The sequence below is a fragment of the Penicillium hispanicum genome (genome assembly GCF_028827665.1).
Source record: "Penicillium hispanicum strain IBT 35686 chromosome Unknown utg000003l_segment0_segment0, whole genome shotgun sequence".
Classification (NCBI taxonomy): domain Eukaryota; kingdom Fungi; phylum Ascomycota; class Eurotiomycetes; order Eurotiales; family Aspergillaceae; genus Penicillium; species Penicillium hispanicum.
Genome location: NW_026623195.1, coordinates 3,234,556 through 3,254,181, shown reverse-complemented (window position 1 = coordinate 3,254,181; position 19,626 = coordinate 3,234,556). Strand labels below are relative to the sequence as shown.

The window sequence follows — 19,626 nt, the reverse complement described above, 5'->3', positions numbered from 1 at the left end:
AGAGGCAGCTGCTCCAACCAAAACCAGTTGCGAGGGAGAAAGGGGAATGCGAGGGAGCTCGAGGCCGGGAGAAACTGGAGAACTCGCTCAGTCTGGCGTTGCAGTCACCTGACTGTATAGAGCACACGACCGTAAGGTAATGCGGTGACCGAGGAAATCTCTGCCTAGACGAACGACCTGAGTCTCACACCTTGGAGCCAATCCCAAGACTGTCGCGCTCTTCCTTTTGCTCTTCCTTCTACTCCTATACCGACCCCTTCCTCCTCATAGGCCGCGAGCCCTAGATCGTCATCGTTCCCCACCCGGCAGGCGACTGATCGCGGGACCCAAAGACGCGCTGAAAGGCCTGCGTCCTCACCTGACTTCCTTTCTCCTCTTCCACCATTATTCATCTGGTGCTCCCCTCCGAATTCCTCCCCCTCCACTCCCCCGAACTTATTCAATCCGTGCCATTATGGGTCAGACCTTGTCGGAGCCCGTGGTCGAGAAGGTGAGTGGTCGAAAATTCCAATTTGCCCGGGTTTCCCTACCCCTCCCCACACTGCCAATGTGACGCCGGGGCTTTTTCTGAACGCCCTCGGTTCACCCGCCCAAGCCGCGTGCTCACCACGATCCCTCCCTCTCCCCATTTCTCTCGTGGATGATCGCTTTGCTCCCGAGTGTATGATTTGGAGAAGGAGATACCGTGTCTATCATGCTCCGATCGCCATGAATCCTCGCTGGGAGTTCATACATGCGGGGCCTGCTGACTCGGAGGGGCTGAGGTGATTGCGGCGGGCAGGATGGCAAAGCTGGCATCTACCCACTCGCTTCTAGAACACCATATCCGGTGTCATCATGACTTCCTAGGCTAACGTTTTCCTCTTCTTGTCTATCATTTTCAGACTTCATCCGACGGCGAAGATGAGTGCTGCTTGTATGGCGTGTCGGCCATGCAGGGCTGGCGAATCAGTATGGAGGATGCCCACGCCGCCGTGCTCGATCTTCACGCAAAGTACAACGGCAGCGATGATGAGAAACCGACAGGTCCGGACCAGCGTCTAGCCTTCTTCGGTGTATATGACGGCCACGGTGGAGATAAAGTCGCGTTGTTCGCGGGGGAACATCTGCACAAGATTGTGGCTAAGCAGGACTCGTTCGCCCGGGGTGATATCGAGCAGGCCCTCAAGGACGGTTTCCTGGCCACCGACCGGGCCATTTTGGAAGGTTCGTGGGCTTTGCCGTGCAGATTGGACTGCCACCCATCTCGAGACCCCCACAACCTCCTGACCAAGTAATTTGTCCGTTCCAGACCCGAAATACGAAGAGGAAGTATCCGGCTGTACGGCTTCAACGAGCATCATTTCGAAGAATAAGATCTGGGTGGTATGTGCCCGGAGAGATCGGAAAGACAGACAAAAATGGGGAGATGGTTGACTGTGCAACAGGCAAATGCTGGCGATTCTCGGTCAGTGCTCGGGGTCAAGGGCCGCGCAAAACCGCTGTCATTTGATCACAAGCCCCAGAACGAAGGTCGGTATCCCTTTCGTTGCTCTGTTTTCCAACTAGCGCTCCTTGCTCACCCCCCCCCCCCTCACAGGCGAGAAGGCCCGTATCAGCGCCGCGGGTGGGTTCGTCGACTTCGGTCGTGTCAATGGTAACCTAGCTCTTTCCCGTGCCATTGGCGATTTCGAATTCAAGAAGAGTGCGGAGCTGTCGCCCGAGCAGCAGATTGTGACCGCATACCCCGATGTGACCGTGCACGAACTCACCGCGGATGATGAGTTCCTTGTGATTGCTTGCGATGGTACGCCAATTTACTATCCAAACCGGTTCAAAAACAGAACGCGAAGGGAATTTTCACACAAGCCATGCTAACACCCCATTAGGTATCTGGGATTGCCAGTCCTCTCAGGCTGTGGTGGAATTTGTGCGGAGAGGCATTGCCGCCAAGCAAGATCTCTCCCGGATTTGTGAGAACATGATGGACAACTGCCTTGCCTCCAACAGCGAAACCGGTGGAGTAGGCTGCGACAACATGACCATGACTATCATTGGATTGCTCAATGGCAAGACCAAGGAGGAATGGTACAACCAGATTGCAGAGCGGGTTGCGAACGGAGACGGGCCTTGTGCTCCGCCCGAGTACGGCAAGTCTCACGAGGAACCCGAAGGGAGTCTTGCTTCGTGCTGACGGTCAGAGTTGCGCACAGCCGAATTCCGCGGCCCTGGGATCCGGAACCAGTTCGAGGACCAGCCTGACGAGTATGACATGGAGATGGAGCGTTCGCGAGCTTACAGCGTCCGCTCCGGCCGGATCATTCTCCTGGGGGATGGCACCGAGGTTATTCCTGACCAGCACGAGGAGGAGCTCTTTGATCAAACGGAAGACCAGGATCTGGCCAACCAGGTGCACCCGACTCATTCTACCCGGAATGAACGCGAAGGCACACCCGGACCGCAGGGGAAGCAGGAGGCAGGCAGCGCGCCCGCTCAAATATCCGAGTCCCCGGCCTCCACTGATGACAAGGAGAAATCGACGCCCGCATAGTCCTTGATCCAGGGAACCCCATTGCCTCTGTTCGGTCTGGCTTTGATCTTTCTTCTCTTTCTATTTTTCCATCTTGTTTGTTTGTCTTGTGAACGACCTTCCACCTGCCTATTTTCCCTCGCCACCCCCTGATTCTACGACCAACGACCCCCGTGCCCTTTATTTTCTGTTTTTCTTTTTTTTTTTTTTATCTCAGTTCTCTTCGGGCCTTGTTTTCGAGTCCGTTCTGTGCTCTCTTCCCGAGAAGGATTATTGTCAGAGTTGGAAAGGAAAGGATAGAGTGTGTTGGGGATTGGGACGAAGAACGGGGGCTGATCGTGGGGGAGGCCCTCGCCGGGAGTCACGGGCCTTCATGAGAGCACGCTTGTCTTATTTTATGCCTTCACACCACACGAGATACCGCAGAAAATGCCCCGCTATTGACGAACCATTGCACTTCCACGCGTCTTCTCTGATCTCCTCTCCGCCATCAGAAGCTCCCGGGGCGGCGCCAGGCACAGGAACCATGCATCCTTTTTAGATCTTGGCGAATCGGAGCCAGGATGGCTCTGGTCTCCGGCACATCCACATTCACATCCACCCTCACACCCACTCCCGTGGCGTATTCGGTATACTTGTGACGGCAGTCCGTTCGGGCCGCCATGGTAGATGCTGGGGCTTTTTCGGCCGTGGAGTCTCGGGCAATGGCGGTCACCGCCATAAATGGTTGCAATAGGAGTAATACAAGTGACAGCCATGAGACCGGGAGCAGCCTCTTTTGGGACCCGTAGTGAATGACTGTTCTAACGTTCGAACGGAATGGAATAATTACTCCCACCCAGCTTGGCGCGTGCTCGTACTCGTAGTCGTACTATTTATATGCTCGCACTTCGGGGGTCTTGGCGGATGCCAATTACGCCTACGTCGTTTTTGCCGTTTACGGCGTCACCGCGTACGGTCACGTTTCGTCACACTCGGCGCGCTCATCGCGGCGGAAGTCCCCACTTGCGCCCGGAAAGAAAAAAGGAAAATTACACGGGGGACCCCTAAGATGGTACCAGCTGTCGTAGCATGAGAGGCCCGGGATCTCTCAAGGTTTCCCTCCCTCCACCCCCCGTCGAACCCACCTAACCCGACTAAAAACGATCAGGGTCTATCGCAACGGGGGCTTTTGCACTCTCCCGCTACTTCCCTAAACCTCAACCCTCCACCCTCGACCGACATCTCCGAGGCGTCAGTGACCATCATGCCGCCGTCCTCCTCCCCCGCCGGCAAGCGCAAGCGCAGCGCCTCGCACCTCCCCGTCCCCCAGCCCGGCCCGGCCGAGCTCCAGCCGTCTTCACGCGACGCGTCCGGCGAAGAAGGCGGCGAGGACTCCACGGGGCCCGCCAATGCGTCGACGGCCAAACCCAAGAAGGCTGCCGGCTCGAACGACACCGTGCCGCCGTCCAAACGGGCCCGCAAGAGCTCTGGTGATGTGAGCCACTCCGGGTCGACCGTCACACCCAACGGCACCACCGCCCATCAAGAGGACCCTGGCGAGCCGTCGGAAACCACCGTGGCCAGCAGCGATATTGAGAATCGGCCCAGGAGTCGCCCCGGTCTGCACATCAAGCTGCCTGCGGATGAGGCCATGCCGCCGCCGCAACGTGGTGTACTACAGGACCCGGTGGGATACAAAACGAACCCGCCACCGACGGGGCGACCGGTGCGGGTGTATGCGGATGGAGTGTTCGATTTGTTTCATCTTGGGTATGCCTCTCCATCTTTGTCTTTCCTCTTCCTTGTTTCGTTTCATATATGAACGGGTTGGTCGTGGCTGCGGGAGTGTGGAAGAGGTTGAACATTGCTGACATGAACCAGTCACATGAGGCAGCTAGAGCAGGCCAAGAGCGCCTTCCCAGATGTCCATCTCATTGTTGGAGTTACTGGAGATGAGGAGACACACATGCGGAAGGGCCTGACTGTCCTCAGTGGTGCAGAGCGCGCGGAGACCGTCCGACACTGCAAGTGGGTCGATGAAGTGATCCCAAGCTGCCCCTGGGTGGTGACACCCGACTTCTTAGCAGAGCACCAGATCGATTATGTCGCCCACGATGATCTGCCATACGAGGCGGCGGAGGGTGATGATATCTACGCACCCATCAAGGAGCAGGGCAAGTTCCTGGTCACCCAGAGAACCGAGGGTGTCAGTACCACTGGTATCATTACTCGGTATGCGACTCGTCTCTTGCCGTTTGTGCAAACTTCATCAGCTAATTTTTGCTTTTCTCGTTCTGCAGCATTGTTCGTGACTATGACCAGTACATTTCCCGCCAGTTCAAGCGTGGTGCTTCCCGACAGGAACTGAATGTATCGTGGCTGAAGAAGAATGAGCTGGAGATCAAGCGACATGTGGTGGAGCTGCGCGACAACATCCGCAACAACTGGACGATGACTGGACAGGAGCTGGGACGGGAACTGCGACAGATCTGGCAGAACAGTCGGCCCAACAGCCCCGCGCCTAGCGCTCGCAACAGCGTGGACTATGGCAGTGCCCGGGGACCTCTCGCGAGCCCGACGGGCGGCAGCAAGTCTCACCTGTCGCGGGTCGAGGCTCTTAACCGCCCCGACAGCCCGATGGGCCACGGTCGGAACGAAGACTTCGCGACAGGATACAGCCTTGGCTTGATTGGTGGTGTCCGAGCATGGGTACGTTTCACCTGTGCTCCCCTCCCTTTACTCTTTAATCAGATCGTGACTAACGCCTTCCAGATGGCACGCAGCCGGCAATCTCTCCAGGAGCCCCCTAGCCACCCGCTGTCGCCCGCCGAGGACGAGCTAGAGTCTGAACAGACCAACGGCTACGACGAGGACTTCCGCGGTCGCGCAGGCAAGGGCGTGTCGACATCGCAGTAGATAACAAGGCGATTGAATTTGAATTGACATTCCAGTTAACTGCATCTCACTCACCACCCCATTTGCATTCGTTCGTGTCTTATAATTCCGGATTTGCTTACTTGGTCCCAAATTGCAGGCGGTCTCTTTTGTCTGGTGCCTGGCGTTTCTCCTTTGCGTTGACGATGCCCCAACCCTAATACTCCGCGAATCGAACCCTCGTCTCCCCTCTACCGCCGGCTTTTCTTTGCCTTTCTATCTTCCTCTTCCGTGTTTCGTTCCTTCTATCTGACTTATGTGGCTGCTATTTTTCTCTTTGGCTTTTTCCTGTTCATGGTTGAGAAAGATTGGTCTGGACGAGCGGTGACTTGAGCAGCATGAGGATTTCAGGGCGATCTCCTCGGCATGGGCTTTAAAAAGAAAGGATTGGGATGTATAGATCGCCCTGGCTTGTGAATTTTCCGTCCCGCCGTATCTCGGGCTTAGAAATGAATACGACATCTGGCAGGGAGATTATAGATTGCATGATCACCATGTGTAGAGGTTCAGAAAGAATTGCCACGACGCTTCCATGCAGTGTATCACGGGTCTGGTCATACTCTTATCTGTTTCACTTTTGCTGCTCCCTTGATCTATTTGATATGAGATGTCAACGGCAATGCAGAATGCAACGAAGCTATGGGTATCACAAATCGCAAAAAAAAAAGCACATCGAAAACAAGCACGGCCAAGGACAAGACCAGTTCAAGCCGCAGTAATTGCCAGCGGCCGCGCATTCCTCGCAGACGATTCATCCCGCAGCGCCTCCAATGTACACAGCCCATCCAGCCCCAGCTCCTTGATATCCTCCAGCAAGGTCCCCACCGGCGCACACATCACCGCTCTCAGCTGATCCCTCAGCACGCCCGCATCGCGACACAAATCGCCCTCGATCACGCCCTTGGCCGCGGGATCACAGCGCGCCGTGACAGCCAGCTCGAAGTCACACAGCCCGCGCACATGCAGCAGCGGCAACAGCCACGGCTCGGCGAGCACGAGCGGCAGCCGCTGGCCGGCGACGACGACCGCGCCGCCGCCGTGCATGGTGCCGGTGAAGCGGCCCAGGTCGATACTCAGGCGGAGTTCCCGCAGGGCGGGCAGGACGGCGACGCACGCCCAGAACTGCGTCCACAGGGCGTCGCTGTGGGTGTGCGCGTAGATGGAGCCCTTGTGGTCCTGGCCCGTGAGCGGCTGCCAGATCGGCATCCACTGGACGGTGAGGCGGCGGATGGCGCGCAGGCGGGCGGGGCCGACGGCGCTCGCGAACGCGATGAAGGTGTACAGGTCGTCGACGTCGAAGGTGGCGGCGCGGTAGAGCAGGTCGGCGGCCTCGGCGTGGATGGCGCGGCAGGTGCGCAGCAGGGCGGCGCCGGCGTTGCTTAGGTTCTCGGGCAGCCGCTCGTGGGTGTGTGGGTAGAGCAGGCGGTCCGAGTGGCCGGGGACGCGGCCGTCGTAGACGCGCCAGCGGGCTGGCGTGAGCGGGCAGCAGTGGCGGTGGTGTGTGAGGGAGGGTGCTGGATGCGTGCAGCGGACGTGGCGGATCTTGTCTTTGACTTGCACCAGGTGCAGGGTGTCGGCGCCGAAGACGTAGCCCCAGATCATCTGGCGGATCTCTGGGGGGAGGCGGGTGAGCAGGCTGCAGTTGTCCTGCGCGGCCATGGGCCTGGCGCTGGTGAAGGACTCGATGGGTGGTGCGTCAGGCCCATTGATGCCGGCATTGGCATCTGGAGCGCAGATCTTGCGCTCGGCGATGAGGTTGCGGACGGTGTCTTGCCAGCGACGGCCGGTGGCGTAGTAGTGCCAGATGGAGTAGGGGTCTCGCACGACCCATGCATCGAAATGGCGCATGTTGACGAGTGGGGAGAGTGGTGATGGTGAGAATGAGAAAGAACTGGGGCTTCTATAAACTATTGAATGGAAGAATGGACGGGGAGACTGCGGGATTCAGTTCGCGGCGAATCAGTTCATCTCTATAGCGCCGATCCAGGATTCAAGATCAAAACGGATCTAAGCAAAAGAGAGCAATTGAGAGTGAAAATCTGGGGAAGAGAGAATCCACTTGAGAAAACCGGGGCGAGTGGGCTTTTTATGGAGCCCGCGATCCACGACGGAGTCTCAGGAAACTCATCTACCACCGTTTTTTTTTTTTTCTTCACACTACAAACGCCTCGAAGCCATCATCAACTTCGGCGCCAATGACAGGCCTCGGGCGATCCCGGGCGGGCGCTGCAACCCTATGACGTCGCGCGCAGCGGCGATTGTGATTTGAAGAGGTTTCGACAAGGAGCAGAGTGCTCCGACTCGCGCAATCCTGCATTTCAGCTGCGTCCGTGCTGAAGCCAATTCGCGCCTCCCCGGATGTGGCATGATTCGACTATGTACAGACTGGCGTCTATAGTAGATACAAGGTATCCCGCGGACGAATCCCGGTATACGAGCTGTCCAGGGGATATCATCATCCAAAACTCAATGCCCGCCATCCGCCCGCCGCTACGCCCGTGCAACAACGCCCACCTCGTCACCGTCGGCTTCCACATCTTTGAATCGTGGCTGATCCTCTCCACCAACGGCGGGCGTGGCTTCTGATCGGCCCTCCTGCATCATCGCTACAGAGATGGCACATGCAAGGATCAGCGCCGACCCCGCCCAGCTCACGGGCGACAGCGTGCTTCCCCAGATGACTTTGTCGTAGAACAGGGCAAACAGCATCTGCGTGTAGACCATGGATGTCGCCCGCGAACCCTGTCCCGGTTTAGGGCTCGCAACCGACGCGGGCGGGACATACGACAGGCCCGCGGTCAGCATGAACTGCAGCAAGAACCCACACACGCCCAACCCTACCATCAGCGTCCACTCGATCCAGGTGCTGGGCAGGCGGAACGGTACGCCGGGGACGACCGCCATCGCGATGAACGAGATGACCGTCGTCACGGTGGAGAAGTACGTCACCGAGACGAGCGGGTGTGCACGGCGGCCGATTATGCGGATCGAGGTGTACGCGCCCGCCGCACCGAGGACGCCGACGGAGGCGACAATCGTGGCGAGGACGTGGTGGTACGAGTCTGCGGCGCCGGGATTCTCAGTCTCGCCCGTGCCCTGACCGTCACCACGGTCATCCGAGTCGAGAGTCTGGAATGGGCGTGCGATGAGCACGACGCCCACCAGCGACACCACCGCAGCCAGCTGCTGGCGCCGCGAGAACGTCTCACCGGGGATCAGGAAGGAGCACGCGTAGCAGGTTAAGATTGGAGCTAGGAAGGTGAGCACCGTTGCTTCCGACAGCGGGAGGTACTGCACCGAGTAATACAGCCCGTACACGCCCAGGAACCCGCACGTCGCACGCAGTAGCAGTAGACCGAGAACGGGTCGTGTGCCCAAGGGAGCGGGGACCCGCGCATACCACATGTAGAGGTAGCTAGCGAGTGCCGTGACGGACATGCGGGCGAACAGGATCTACCACAGACAAGTTCTGGTGAGTATGTATACATCGTGGACGGCACGCGAGAAGTACAATTGAGTTTGCAATCAGATAAGACAAGAGGGCGAGGGGAGAACGAGACGGACCTGAAATGGGTGCATCGAACTATAGATCTCCAGCACTTGCGTCATCACATTCATCGACGCCCCGAACATCTGCGCCAACAGTACCAAAAACATGCCCTTGTTCGTCAACCAGAACGTTCGCATTCTGGCCTGCCATGCCCGGCGGGGGCGTGCTGCCGCTGCCGCCGCATCCTCGCTCTCGTCCCCAATGGGTCGAGGCTCGCACTCGGCCAGCGAAGAGTCATCTACCTCATCGCGGTATGGCACTGCAGATAACAGGGGTGCATCCGGGTGCTCCTGATCCTGTTCTGAGGTCTGGTCCAGCGTCGGGTCAGGATGTGGGATTTGGAAGTCGTTATTGGCGAGGAGTGGTTGGTGAGGTGGGGAATCGGCCGGGGGTCGAGAAGGCATTTTTTTTTATATTGATCGATCCTTTGATCTGCTCTATAACCAGGCGAAGGAAAAGAAAGAATGGGCCATGGGACAAGAAGAAACAACACTAACACCAACACGAAAGCACAGCACTGAAGGAAAAGAAGGAGGCGTTGAGATTGAGGGGCGTAGAGGAAAGAAAAAAAAAAGATGTGCTCGCATGACAAGGAGTGGAGCCTCCAGTGACCGCTAAGCATAAGTTGAGTCGGGACGTCCGTATTGAGGGAGATAAATATGACCTCTGATATTGCTCTCTTGTTCCTTTTTCCTCTTCCGATTTCCGACTGGTGGCCGATGGCCATGCATGTTGAAGCCTGCTGCTGCACAACATGCATCAGCATCAAGAACCCATACGTTACCCGACAGGGCTGTGATAACTACAGGATAAGACTCGCATTTTGAGAGACATGCATAGTCAATTTCTGAATGCTCCACATGTTACAGTAGCTATATGTATGTACTTGGTTCGCATTACGGTGGGCGATCTACACATCCCCCCATGCAGCGCAAATCCCAGCTGCCTATACGAAAGTAAAAGTGTCACCTCCTTTCTCGCGCAGCATATTTCCCACCCGCTGCGTGCCAACCACGCGCTCAAGCTTCAGCACATCCCACTTGGAGAACAACGCTCGCACGCCACCCTCGGCTGCCTCGTCAATAGCCGCCGGGTCCAGACCCAGGAATCCGACAATCTCGCTGTAGAAGAGGGAGTTCTCGGGCAGACCATACATGATGATACGCTTGACGCCGCGGATCTGATAGCGGCGGAAATGGTGCGCACGCTCGGTGTAGAGCAGCACCGAATGGCGGCCCGTCATGAAGTGGCTGCGGGCGCGCGACATCTCGCGGGTCTCGGTGTACTCGGAGATCGCGCCGAAGGAGACGTTCGTCGTTTGCGCCGAGGTGGCAAAATGGTTGCGCACGCGCACGAAATCCAGGTATGAGGGAATGAAGATCAGCGTGCCGGCGCCGCCTTTCCCGCGTCCCGTGATGTTCTTGACGAGCGTCGACAGAACGGTGGTTGTGAAGTGTTTGAAGCGAGAGTCTGGGTCCTTGGCGGGCGACAGACTGTCGACGCGGGAGAAGGTCTGCTTGACGGGGACTGGAAGGGGCAGTTCCGTGATGGCGCCTGCGTAGACTGGGGTGATCTTGACCCGGCCTGCGGCATTTTGCATCTGCGAGGAGAAGAGCGAGTTGATCTCGGGTGTGATGAAGGAGGCGAGCACAATGGTCTGCCGTACGTGGCGGGCTTGGTTGTCGAGATACCAGTTGCGCACGCGGCTGAAATCACAACCATGGGCTTCCTTGGGCTGCAGGTTCAGGTGCTGGAAGATGTATGAGACGTGGTCCCAGTTCTGCATGAGCAGAGCGTCGGCGTGGTCCACGATGACAACCTCAATGGAAGATAGGAAGTCGGAGTCTCTCTTCTTGGCACTACTCGAATATTAGCGCGCCGATGAACGTCCAAGTTGACGGAAGCTGGGAGTACGCACTCAGACTGGTCCATAATTGTTCGCAGACCCAGCGGGCTGGCCAGGATGACATCTGAACTATAGAATTGTGCAAAATACTTGACTGTCTTGCGGGTGAACTTGAGTCCCAGACGAAACATATCGTCGTTGTTACCGCCAAACAGTTCACGGGCATCTTCCGTTTTGTTCTCCCACCCCTCGTCCTCGGGTGCAGAGAAAGTATCCAGGAACCGCTTCTTGTTCTCCTGCTGCTCGGCCTGGTAGAAGCGGGTGATTGCGTTGACCACTCGCACACAAGCTTGCCGAGTCGGCAGGATGTACAAGACTTTAGGTCGGGTGAAACCTTGGTCTCGACACTCGATGTCGGTGTCAGGGTCCTTGGCTAACCGGGCATTATTCTTCAGCACTTGATCTCGTGTCTTGAGGAGATGGTTGACAGTATGGAGGGCCATGATATCACGCATTGCGCCTGCCGTGGACACAGACCGCGAGCCATAGAGAATGTCCTGGTAGTCGAATACATAGGGTGCGATATGTTGGGCGGGTCCGCGAATGTTGGGGAGGAGCTTCGCGACGCGAGGTTTCAATTTATTCTTGATCTACAACAGCTTAGTATGCTGGAGTTAATGGTATAGCAAGGACTCATAGTGCACGTACCTTCAAGTTGGTCGTGTTCTTCATGACCGGGAGTAATGATGCACGACTATCTTCAGTATCAGGAATGGCCTGCACCAGTCGTAGCTCATCCACCTCTTTCTTGGCCGACTTCCATTTGTTGGACTGGATTTGATCAACCCTCTTAGTGAGAGTGGCCTCTTCTGGTAGGCTGAAGTGCTTCTCGAAGGGGCCGATAACGTCGTCGTCGTCATCCTCGGCTTCTTGGTTACCCTCCTCATCGTCAGACGGTTCCTGGGCCTCCAAAGCATCCTCGTCTTGCTCGCCGCTCTCTTCGGCCGTCGCTAGTTTTGTGACATCCTCCGGTTGCGAGTCAGCGGCAAGCTTTCTCTTCTTTCGAGCTGGTCCTTTGGGATCAGTGTCGGTCTGGAGTAGCTGCAGCAATTCATTGTACGGGCGCTCCGTAGTCTGCTCCTCCTCGTCACTACTTGAAGAGGCATCATCCATCAGAGTATCATCACCCATCTCCTTGTCTGCATGTTCGTTTCCTGCCTCTTCGCCGGAGGATTCCTCCGATCTGTGACCACTTAGCTCTCGGAACCAACGATCTCTCCATTGTACAATACTCACTCGACCTCATGTAAGCGCGAGGAAGCGAAGCGATTGCGCCCGGTCGCGCGATGCCGCTGACGGCCTCTGGCCGACCGGCCACCTCGCGGGGGAGCCATGGTGTGTGGGGGATGTTGGAGTTGGCGATGGTTTTTTTTTCCTGGTTGGAGTTTACGGTGCTTATCTCTTATCTTAGCGCGAAAATTCCCACACACAAAGAGAATCGGAACAACCAAGACGCTCTCCACTCTGCAAGGAAAAATTGTCCCTCCGAGCGTCGAGCCTGAGTTTGGTGAGAAGCCACTCTTTCCACACATCCCCCTACCCATCCCTCCCAACATGGCCGAAGACTCCTTCTTGCACCTCGCCCGCCCCCTGGGCCCCGTCTCCGTCGGGACCGCTCCCACCACCGCCCCTCTGAATGTGGTGATCCAGCCGCAGGTAACGTTGTCTGGATGAAACAACCCCGAGGGGCACCGCTAAATGTCCACGCTAGGCCATCTTCTCCATTCTCGACCACTCTCTTCGCCGCAACGCCGACCAGGAACGAGTGATCGGAACGCTGCTTGGAACACGATCGGAAGATGGCGAGGTCGAAGTGCGCTCCGCATTTGCCGTGGGCCACTCGGAAGCCGAGGACCAGGTGGAAGTCGACATGGAATACCACAAGCAGATGCTGGCCTTGCACCTCAAGGCCAACCCGCGCGAGGTCCTGGTCGGTTGGTACGCCACCGCCTCCGAGCTGAACACCTTCTCTGCCTTGATCCAGAACTTCTACAGCGGCCAGGGCGACGGCACATGGCCGCACCCCGCTGTCCACTTGACTGTATCCACCGAGCCCGGCAAAGACCTCGAGACCCGCGCCTACATCTCCGCCCCCGTTGGTGTCACCGCTGAGCGGGCCGCCGACAGTGCCGCTTTCATTCCCGTTCCCTACGAGCTCCGATACGGCGAGGCCGACAAGAGCGGTCTCGAGGCCATTGCCAACGCCAAGGATGTCGAGGAGCGCTCCGCCGCCATCACCACCGACGTTGAGGCTCTTGAGCGTGCCATTGAGGAGGTTCTGGCTATGATTGACCGCGTTGCGCGGTATGTCGAGTCTGTCATCGACGAGGAGGCCCCGGCATCGACCGCCATGGGCCAGTTCTTGCTGAACGCTCTCGCTCTCGCTCCCAAGGTGGAGCCAGCTGATATCGAGCGTGACTTGTACGTTTCCCCTCGGACCTGATACTTGACTCACGTTACTGACTTGCTTGCAGCAACAACCACATCCAGGACGTCCTGGTGGTTTCCTACCTGGCCAACACCATCCGCACACAGATGGAGCTGTCTAACCGACTAGCGACTGCACAGCTCACCCTGGGCGGCGGCGAGTCTGCCGGTGCCGGTGGTGAGGGCCAGCAGCGCGGCCAGCGCAGCGGCAAGGGCGGCCGTCAGCAGCGCCAGGACCGGGCTGCTACCGAAGAGACCCGCGCATAGGGGGGTCATGAAAAGGAGAAATGATGCATGAGGGGACCAGATCCTGAGGAGCTAGACTCTTCCCCGTTGATGTTTCTTATGTCTCGATTCCTAGTGTCGACATTTTTGGGTTCGTACTTCTGTTTGTTTCTATCTTTTTCTTTTCTCTTTTTTCTTTACCATTTTCCCTCTCTTCGCTCTCCCACCTTTTTCCTCTTGCGAGACCGGAAATATTGGAGACACAACACCCCCGTCCGCATTCTATCTCCCTTTGCGGCTATCTTGACACCAAGACAGCCCCACCAGAAAAAAAAAGCAAAGTGGCGTATTGGAGTCGATGTGGCTTTGTTCACATAGCCAGCGTGGGGGTGAGACGATGGAAACACTGCGGGAAATGCAGACCTAGAAGATAGTGAGAGACGGTCTGCCGCAGAAGACAGAGTCAGGACAGACTGGGCACTATTGCCTAGTATCACGAAGTCGCATCTTACCTGGGCGCGGCGTTTAGTTATGACGAAATGGACATAAAAATGTTAGAGCCTGACGTGTACGCCTGGATTCGTAATGTTCTCCAGCGGTCATTCAATACTGTCCTGATAATAGTGTTGCGGCTGTATAGATCGACGATTCAACCTGGAATATGCCGTGATGCCTGAGATTGTCACTTTGTTGCTACCAAGGCTTTCTGGAACTTCCCACAAGACTGTTTCATAAAGCTCTGCCTTTTCCACTTCGTCACTGCCAAGTATATACCTTTCAAATTCTCCCTTCGTCCTGTGCTGTGATAGCAATCATCTATATACATGCAGTCGATCTGCCTCCAGCAAGGATGTGGGCTCGACGACGGGCTTGGTGAAGCCAGTTAGTTCTCAACAACTGCAGAGAGCGATCGACTTTAGAATTTAACAACCGCGTCTTCATTGATGTCGAAGAGGAGCAGTATTAGCAAGAAACTCGCGATCGCCAGTCACTTCGAGACTGGAGATAGCCCTACCGTTTCTATTCTTACCTGATGAACAGCCCTTGGGCCCTCCTCATTTGCACCCCCCTACTTCTCCATTTCTCCTCGGGTCGGTTATCTCCAGTGTTGTAGCCCGGTCTGAGGTGATGCTGACAAAATCGCTCTAGATACGAACTATAACCTTCGCAAATGACGAGCCATCCCAATTGAGTCTGAATTTCCGAGCCTTTCTGGCCGACGCAGTAGTAGGCGTCTTTAATGGCGGCTTCTGAGACGACACGACCGACCACATAGATCGCTTCCTCTATCACCCCCAATCTCTGCTGATCACTCCTTATATACACTCCACTCGCCGAGGTTATCAGCTTCTCACTCGCTCCTAGTAGAGCTTCATATCTACTGCATCCTCGCTCTTTTCTGTGACCTCGCTGCCGCGCTACAACCTCAAAAGGCATACTGGTTGTGCAGTAGCATCGAGCGCTATCCGAAAAGGCCGTTCTGAAGAACTGCGTGCTGCAGTACCGGGAGTCTGCTTTCGGTGATCCTAGCAGAGCGAAGAACAGAGAGGCCACTGCCAACTACAGAAAAACATTCGTCCAGGTAGGATTTCCCGGCGAGTACATAGAACGTGTGCTGAGTGAGGGCTGTAGTGTATGTAGTTCTACACTCTAACCAGACCCAGGGGTTGGTCGGAAAGGGAGTCTTCAAACCGGCCATGCAGTCACAATATGTCTTCGACTATCAACCGATTGATGGGATAGAGGGACAGATGCAATAGTATAGATTTACATGGACTCCATCGATTGCACCCTCTTCCCAGTTGGATCATGTCCATCTTGCATCTCTATTTTCTACCACAGTACGCACCTCATCGTTGATCCTGCTGAACCGAGTTATATATGCTGCCGTACGAGGAGGGTCTATACTGCCGCGGAGCCGGGCTGGTGTCCGAGTGGATTGAGACAAGGGGTAAGGATGAAGAGTTCAGTTCGATACTGCTATTTGGCCAAATATATGTCATTATCCTTATGCTACCTGACATACATCGCGGGCTACAGAATCCCACTTGTTCTGAAAATGACTGAGATCTAAGCCAGCGTTGACTGCTGAGCATTCCGATCTGCGGAATCCACAATTTAGCATTAGACTTCCAATTATACCAATGCCGGAAGCTTCGAATGTCCAGTGAGAAGCAGAAATATAAACCTCCTCCCCCGTTCTCTGCGAACTGAAAGCTGCAATTTTTCAAGGCCTTCGCCATGTGTGTAGACAGCTTAGATATAGTTGTGGAGAATGCAGGAATTATGACCGAGAAATTCACATTGGCGGAAGATAATGAGAGCACTATCACCGTCAACGTCCCAAGCACATTTTGCTGGCGGTGATGCTATTGGATATAGTGACCTAAAACTTGACCTCAAACTCTTTCAGGATTTTGTGTCCTGATACTTAATGCTCCGTTTAATATGAGTTACCTGGTTTTCTGAACGGGCCCAACATCCAAGTCTAGCTAGCGATCTGCTTATATATCTAACTTTAACCTTCTGCCTCTTAAAACTCGAACAGGCGGTGCACTGTGTTTGCTGAATAAAGACCGGTCTCGTCCTCAGTAGTCTTTTCTCGCCTAATAATAGCTCTCTTGTTTACGCTTTTTCATACGGTAGCCGAAGGCACATTTTCAGATAACTTAGTTGGAAAAACTTCCTATAAAGATACTCACAGCCTGAGAACTAGCTCCGCCATTAAGGTTTCCTAAATTTTCGGCATCGGGAAGTATATAAAAAGAACGTTGCTTGCCAATTGTCACATGTACGGCATGACTTGTGTTTCAGACCATTCCCAGTACTCTCGACAGAGGGTTTCATCCAGCATATCTTTGCGCACTGGTTCCAACTTTCCAAATGGTGACACTAGGATGATGCATCAGTCCCTATATCTAGGCATATTCCTGATCGCGCCAATGGTTATAGACTTACCCCAACCGCCGTTGTTCTCCTGGGTCACGGAGGGATGAAGGCCGGCGAAAAGTTCTGTGTAGGCGCCATTAATCGGGTCATGGGTTAGTAGTCTCTGCGTTCAGGCATTAGACGGGAGAGAAGGGAAAAGGAAAGTTGGGCTTCGTGGGAAGGAACATACAAACAGGGCCAGCTGCCATTTAGGCATTGTCTGCTGAAGATTGGTCACAAAATTCCCCGGGTTTAAGCTCTGTTCCCTCCGGTCAGCATCGGTCAAAACCATTGGAGGAAGGCCATTCGAACCATGCTGATGATACCCTGGCTTCCAGCTCTTCTCGCAAACTCGACCGCATGCAAAACATTCCCGGCTTTGCTCCGAGAATATTTAGTCCAGATGCCCTCTTCACGATGATAGTCCATGTTCGAGAAATCAATCGCCGGAGTAGGAGCGTTGTCGGCGGCACTAGACGAAACCCAAACGACCCGGACTGTATCCTTGGGCGCCACCTTGGCCGTTTCAACTAGGAGAGGGTGGAGCAATTGGGTAAAAAGGAAATGCCCAAGGTTATTAATCCCCAGTTGCAGTTCGTATCCTTGCACAGTCTTGGATCCTTGAGGGGGAACCATCACACCAGCGTTGTTCCAGAGGACGTCTAGTCGGGATTCACGAGCCAGGAACTGCTGTGCAGATGACTTGATGGTAGTCAGGTCATCCAGCTGTAAGGGGTGGAACAGTAGTTGACCGGAGGATCCGGGGTGAGCTCGCTCGATCTCCTTGATTACTTCTGTGGTTTTGCTCTCGCTCCGGGTCGCTAGATAGACTTTGGCATTATGCTGGTATAAGATCGTAGCGAGTTCCTTTCCTAGGCCACCCGAGCCGCCGGTAATGATGAAGACCTGGAATACTTTTAGCAACTGGCACTGTCTTATTGAATGAAGGGTAGGGCGGGCAAAGACTAGCCTTGCCTCGTTGATCGGGGAGATTCTGCTCGGTCAGGACGGGTTTGTGAGGGAAAATCGAGCTCAAGCGAGGTATAGACATGTTGGAGTGATGTCAGAAGGGGAGGATCTGCAGACTCGGGATGGAGGAATGAGGTCGAGGTCTTATCTGCGTCGAAGAGTTGACTCGTCGCAATCTTTTGATCTGACAGTGCTGAACGGGATGCTGGGCACTCCAAGTTCCAGCAATGTAAGGTGCACTCCGGGGTTTATGTGAACGGCGTGTGATCGACACCCGGCTGAGAAATGACGCCTGTCAGCATTTGAGTTTGGCTGGGTGGCAATCTTGCTGAATGAATCGGAAAAGACACTGCATAATTGCGTGCAAGCCTGTATATGGCATATCTGGTAATTTTCATATGAAGCAAAAGCTAATCAGGATGCAATTCGAGCCCCACGTTGAACTCAAATGCTGACAAGTCGAGGTCATCTCGCCAATCTCGCCAACGAGATCGATCAGTTTGGAGTGCGTCATTTCCGACTTGACTTGCGCTAGTGGTAATAACTGAATTTATCTGCCACGGCACTCAGTCATAATATCACATTTATGATACGGAAGCCATACGCACAGCACTTCGGCAGTGGCTCGGCATGCCGACCGAGGGTTCTTGTCGAGACATCACTATATCGATGCCTGGATGGAAACCTCAGACCTAACAGCAGAAATGGAAAATTATACGGGAGATGTACTTTGATGATCCTCATTGTAACATTGGAGTGAAGTCAGTTTGATCTCCGCCGCAGGTCGTGCATAAGAATTGGAAGTGATGAGTAGAAAATCTATGACCTAATTGAGACCTTTCCGGTTCAACATGGTTGGCGAACCCCAAACACTGTGAGACTTGCTGGGAACGGAATAGAATCGCTTCAGGATCGAATCGCTTCTCGTCTTTCTTCAATCCGTCGGCTTATTCTTCAAGAGGCTACGTGCCTAGTGGACTGAGTTAAATGTTCAACGGTCAATATTCCCAATCACCGCCAGTTCCAGTGAACATAGACATGCGGACGAAGCCTTCCATAGAACGAATTTCCACAAGAATTGGCGACGTCAATTTTTGGACCGCCACCATGCACTTGAATGTTGGACATCAGAACCGCTCGTTAGAAGAGACCATTTTCGCAAAAACCATGGTTTTGCCTCCCAACTACGGGAATCCCACGGAGTTCCCTCCCCACGGCCATGGAGAGAGACTCCATGGGAGCCCCAACAATAGAGACCATTGTTGAAAAGATCTAAGCATAAATCCCCCTCGTCAATAAGCGGTGGATTCATCGAGGATGCGACAACCGCTCGTGCTCGGAAAGAAGGCCATGGAATGACGTCCAAGTATGGATGGTGAGGGATGGTGAGTTGTTCCGGGGTCGGGCGTATGCTATTAGTCAACCCATGAAACGAAATCTGCTGTGGCAGCAGCGTGGTACTTTGAATTTCCACATCACGAGCGCCAGTTTGGTGATCGGCGTCTTGGGTCTGCCAAAACGGTGATATTGCGTCGTCTTTCATAATAGTGTGTGGCTCCAGACCTAGCAGATGGCAATTTGCAAGGCAGGCAGCGAAGAAGCCTATAGGATGCGGACAGTTTATGGATTCGATTATGCGCGGGGGACTCAATAAGGGCCCTTCGGCTGCTGTTGAGGCGATTCTCGAGAGCTCCCCAGTCCAGACTTTAGGGCCGTCGAGCTGAGCCAAAGTCCGAGCACCTGCTAAAACAAGCCGTTCGAGGTCCACTTGTTTCTTGACTGTGGACAGTATTAATGAAGCCCAAGTATGGAAGGGCTGACTTTCTGCGAGGCTGTAATCCTGGGGGTTCATCGCGTAGCCAAGTGTTATAAGGCCATATTTGATGAGGTCTCGTAGACTAAAGTTCTCTGAAGCCATTATAATGGCAATATTCGATCGCTCAGCGTCGGAATCAAGGGCATCGAACAATAAAGCGACAAGCTTGTTGGAAAGATTAGGAACCCCATATGCTGCCATTTGCGATTGAGGATTTGCTAAGAGGCCATGCTCGGCTGCTAGCTGCGAAAGGCGCTCCTTCTCTCTCTGCCTCGCGCCTATGGACCCTTACTCAGCCACTGGATGATACAGCACAGGAGGAGACAGTATATGTTCACTTACGTCGTCGACGTTGCGCAGTTACGTTCTGATATTTCCTT

The 19,626-nt window shown here is 54.8% G+C and overlaps 8 protein-coding genes across 8 annotated transcripts; 3 read left to right on the top strand and 5 right to left on the bottom strand.

The window, feature by feature from the left end:
* Nucleotides 1-454: 454 nt before the first annotated feature.
* Nucleotides 455-2,530, top strand: N7459_003651 (PP2C family serine/threonine-protein phosphatase; the record flags this gene model as incomplete). Its single annotated transcript, XM_056942835.1, has 7 exons — nucleotides 455-490; nucleotides 885-1,206; nucleotides 1,292-1,365; nucleotides 1,428-1,512; nucleotides 1,580-1,786; nucleotides 1,869-2,156; nucleotides 2,181-2,530. The coding sequence occupies 7 exons, from the start codon at nucleotides 455-457 to the stop codon at nucleotides 2,528-2,530; spliced, it is 1,362 nt and encodes a 453-aa protein (XP_056802718.1).
* A 1,225-nt stretch (nucleotides 2,531-3,755) lies between these two features.
* N7459_003650 (choline-phosphate cytidylyltransferase) lies at nucleotides 3,756-5,407 on the top strand (the record flags this gene model as incomplete). The annotated part of the gene is made up of 4 exons (XM_056942834.1): nucleotides 3,756-4,261; nucleotides 4,373-4,723; nucleotides 4,792-5,200; nucleotides 5,264-5,407. The coding sequence occupies 4 exons, from the start codon at nucleotides 3,756-3,758 to the stop codon at nucleotides 5,405-5,407; spliced, it is 1,410 nt and encodes a 469-aa protein (XP_056802717.1).
* A 723-nt stretch (nucleotides 5,408-6,130) lies between these two features.
* On the bottom strand, nucleotides 6,131-7,273 carry N7459_003649 (uncharacterized protein; the record flags this gene model as incomplete). The annotated part of the gene is made up of 1 exon (XM_056942833.1): nucleotides 6,131-7,273. One exon carries the CDS (start codon nucleotides 7,271-7,273, stop codon nucleotides 6,131-6,133), a length of 1,143 nt encoding a protein of 380 aa, XP_056802716.1.
* Nucleotides 7,274-7,915: 642 nt separating this feature from the next.
* On the bottom strand, nucleotides 7,916-9,379 carry N7459_003648 (DMT family transporter; the record flags this gene model as incomplete). The annotated part of the gene is made up of 2 exons (XM_056942832.1): nucleotides 7,916-8,878; nucleotides 8,990-9,379. The coding sequence occupies 2 exons, from the start codon at nucleotides 9,377-9,379 to the stop codon at nucleotides 7,916-7,918; spliced, it is 1,353 nt and encodes a 450-aa protein (XP_056802715.1).
* Nucleotides 9,380-9,921: 542 nt separating this feature from the next.
* N7459_003647 (UTP25 family protein) lies at nucleotides 9,922-12,215 on the bottom strand (the record flags this gene model as incomplete). The annotated part of the gene is made up of 4 exons (XM_056942831.1): nucleotides 9,922-10,834; nucleotides 10,894-11,471; nucleotides 11,530-12,064; nucleotides 12,118-12,215. 4 exons carry the CDS (start codon nucleotides 12,213-12,215, stop codon nucleotides 9,922-9,924), a joined length of 2,124 nt encoding a protein of 707 aa, XP_056802714.1.
* A 220-nt stretch (nucleotides 12,216-12,435) lies between these two features.
* Nucleotides 12,436-13,575, top strand: N7459_003646 (eukaryotic translation initiation factor 3 subunit F; the record flags this gene model as incomplete). Its single annotated transcript, XM_056942830.1, has 3 exons — nucleotides 12,436-12,537; nucleotides 12,593-13,302; nucleotides 13,356-13,575. The coding sequence occupies 3 exons, from the start codon at nucleotides 12,436-12,438 to the stop codon at nucleotides 13,573-13,575; spliced, it is 1,032 nt and encodes a 343-aa protein (XP_056802713.1).
* Nucleotides 13,576-16,318: 2,743 nt separating this feature from the next.
* N7459_003645 (uncharacterized protein) lies at nucleotides 16,319-17,512 on the bottom strand (the record flags this gene model as incomplete). The annotated part of the gene is made up of 5 exons (XM_056942829.1): nucleotides 16,319-16,425; nucleotides 16,492-16,585; nucleotides 16,652-16,720; nucleotides 16,774-17,367; nucleotides 17,432-17,512. The coding sequence occupies 5 exons, from the start codon at nucleotides 17,510-17,512 to the stop codon at nucleotides 16,319-16,321; spliced, it is 945 nt and encodes a 314-aa protein (XP_056802712.1).
* A 1,005-nt stretch (nucleotides 17,513-18,517) lies between these two features.
* On the bottom strand, nucleotides 18,518-19,447 carry N7459_003644 (DUF3425 domain-containing protein; the record flags this gene model as incomplete). Its single annotated transcript, XM_056942828.1, has 1 exon — nucleotides 18,518-19,447. One exon carries the CDS (start codon nucleotides 19,445-19,447, stop codon nucleotides 18,518-18,520), a length of 930 nt encoding a protein of 309 aa, XP_056802711.1.
* Between the last annotated feature and the right edge of the window lie 179 nt (nucleotides 19,448-19,626).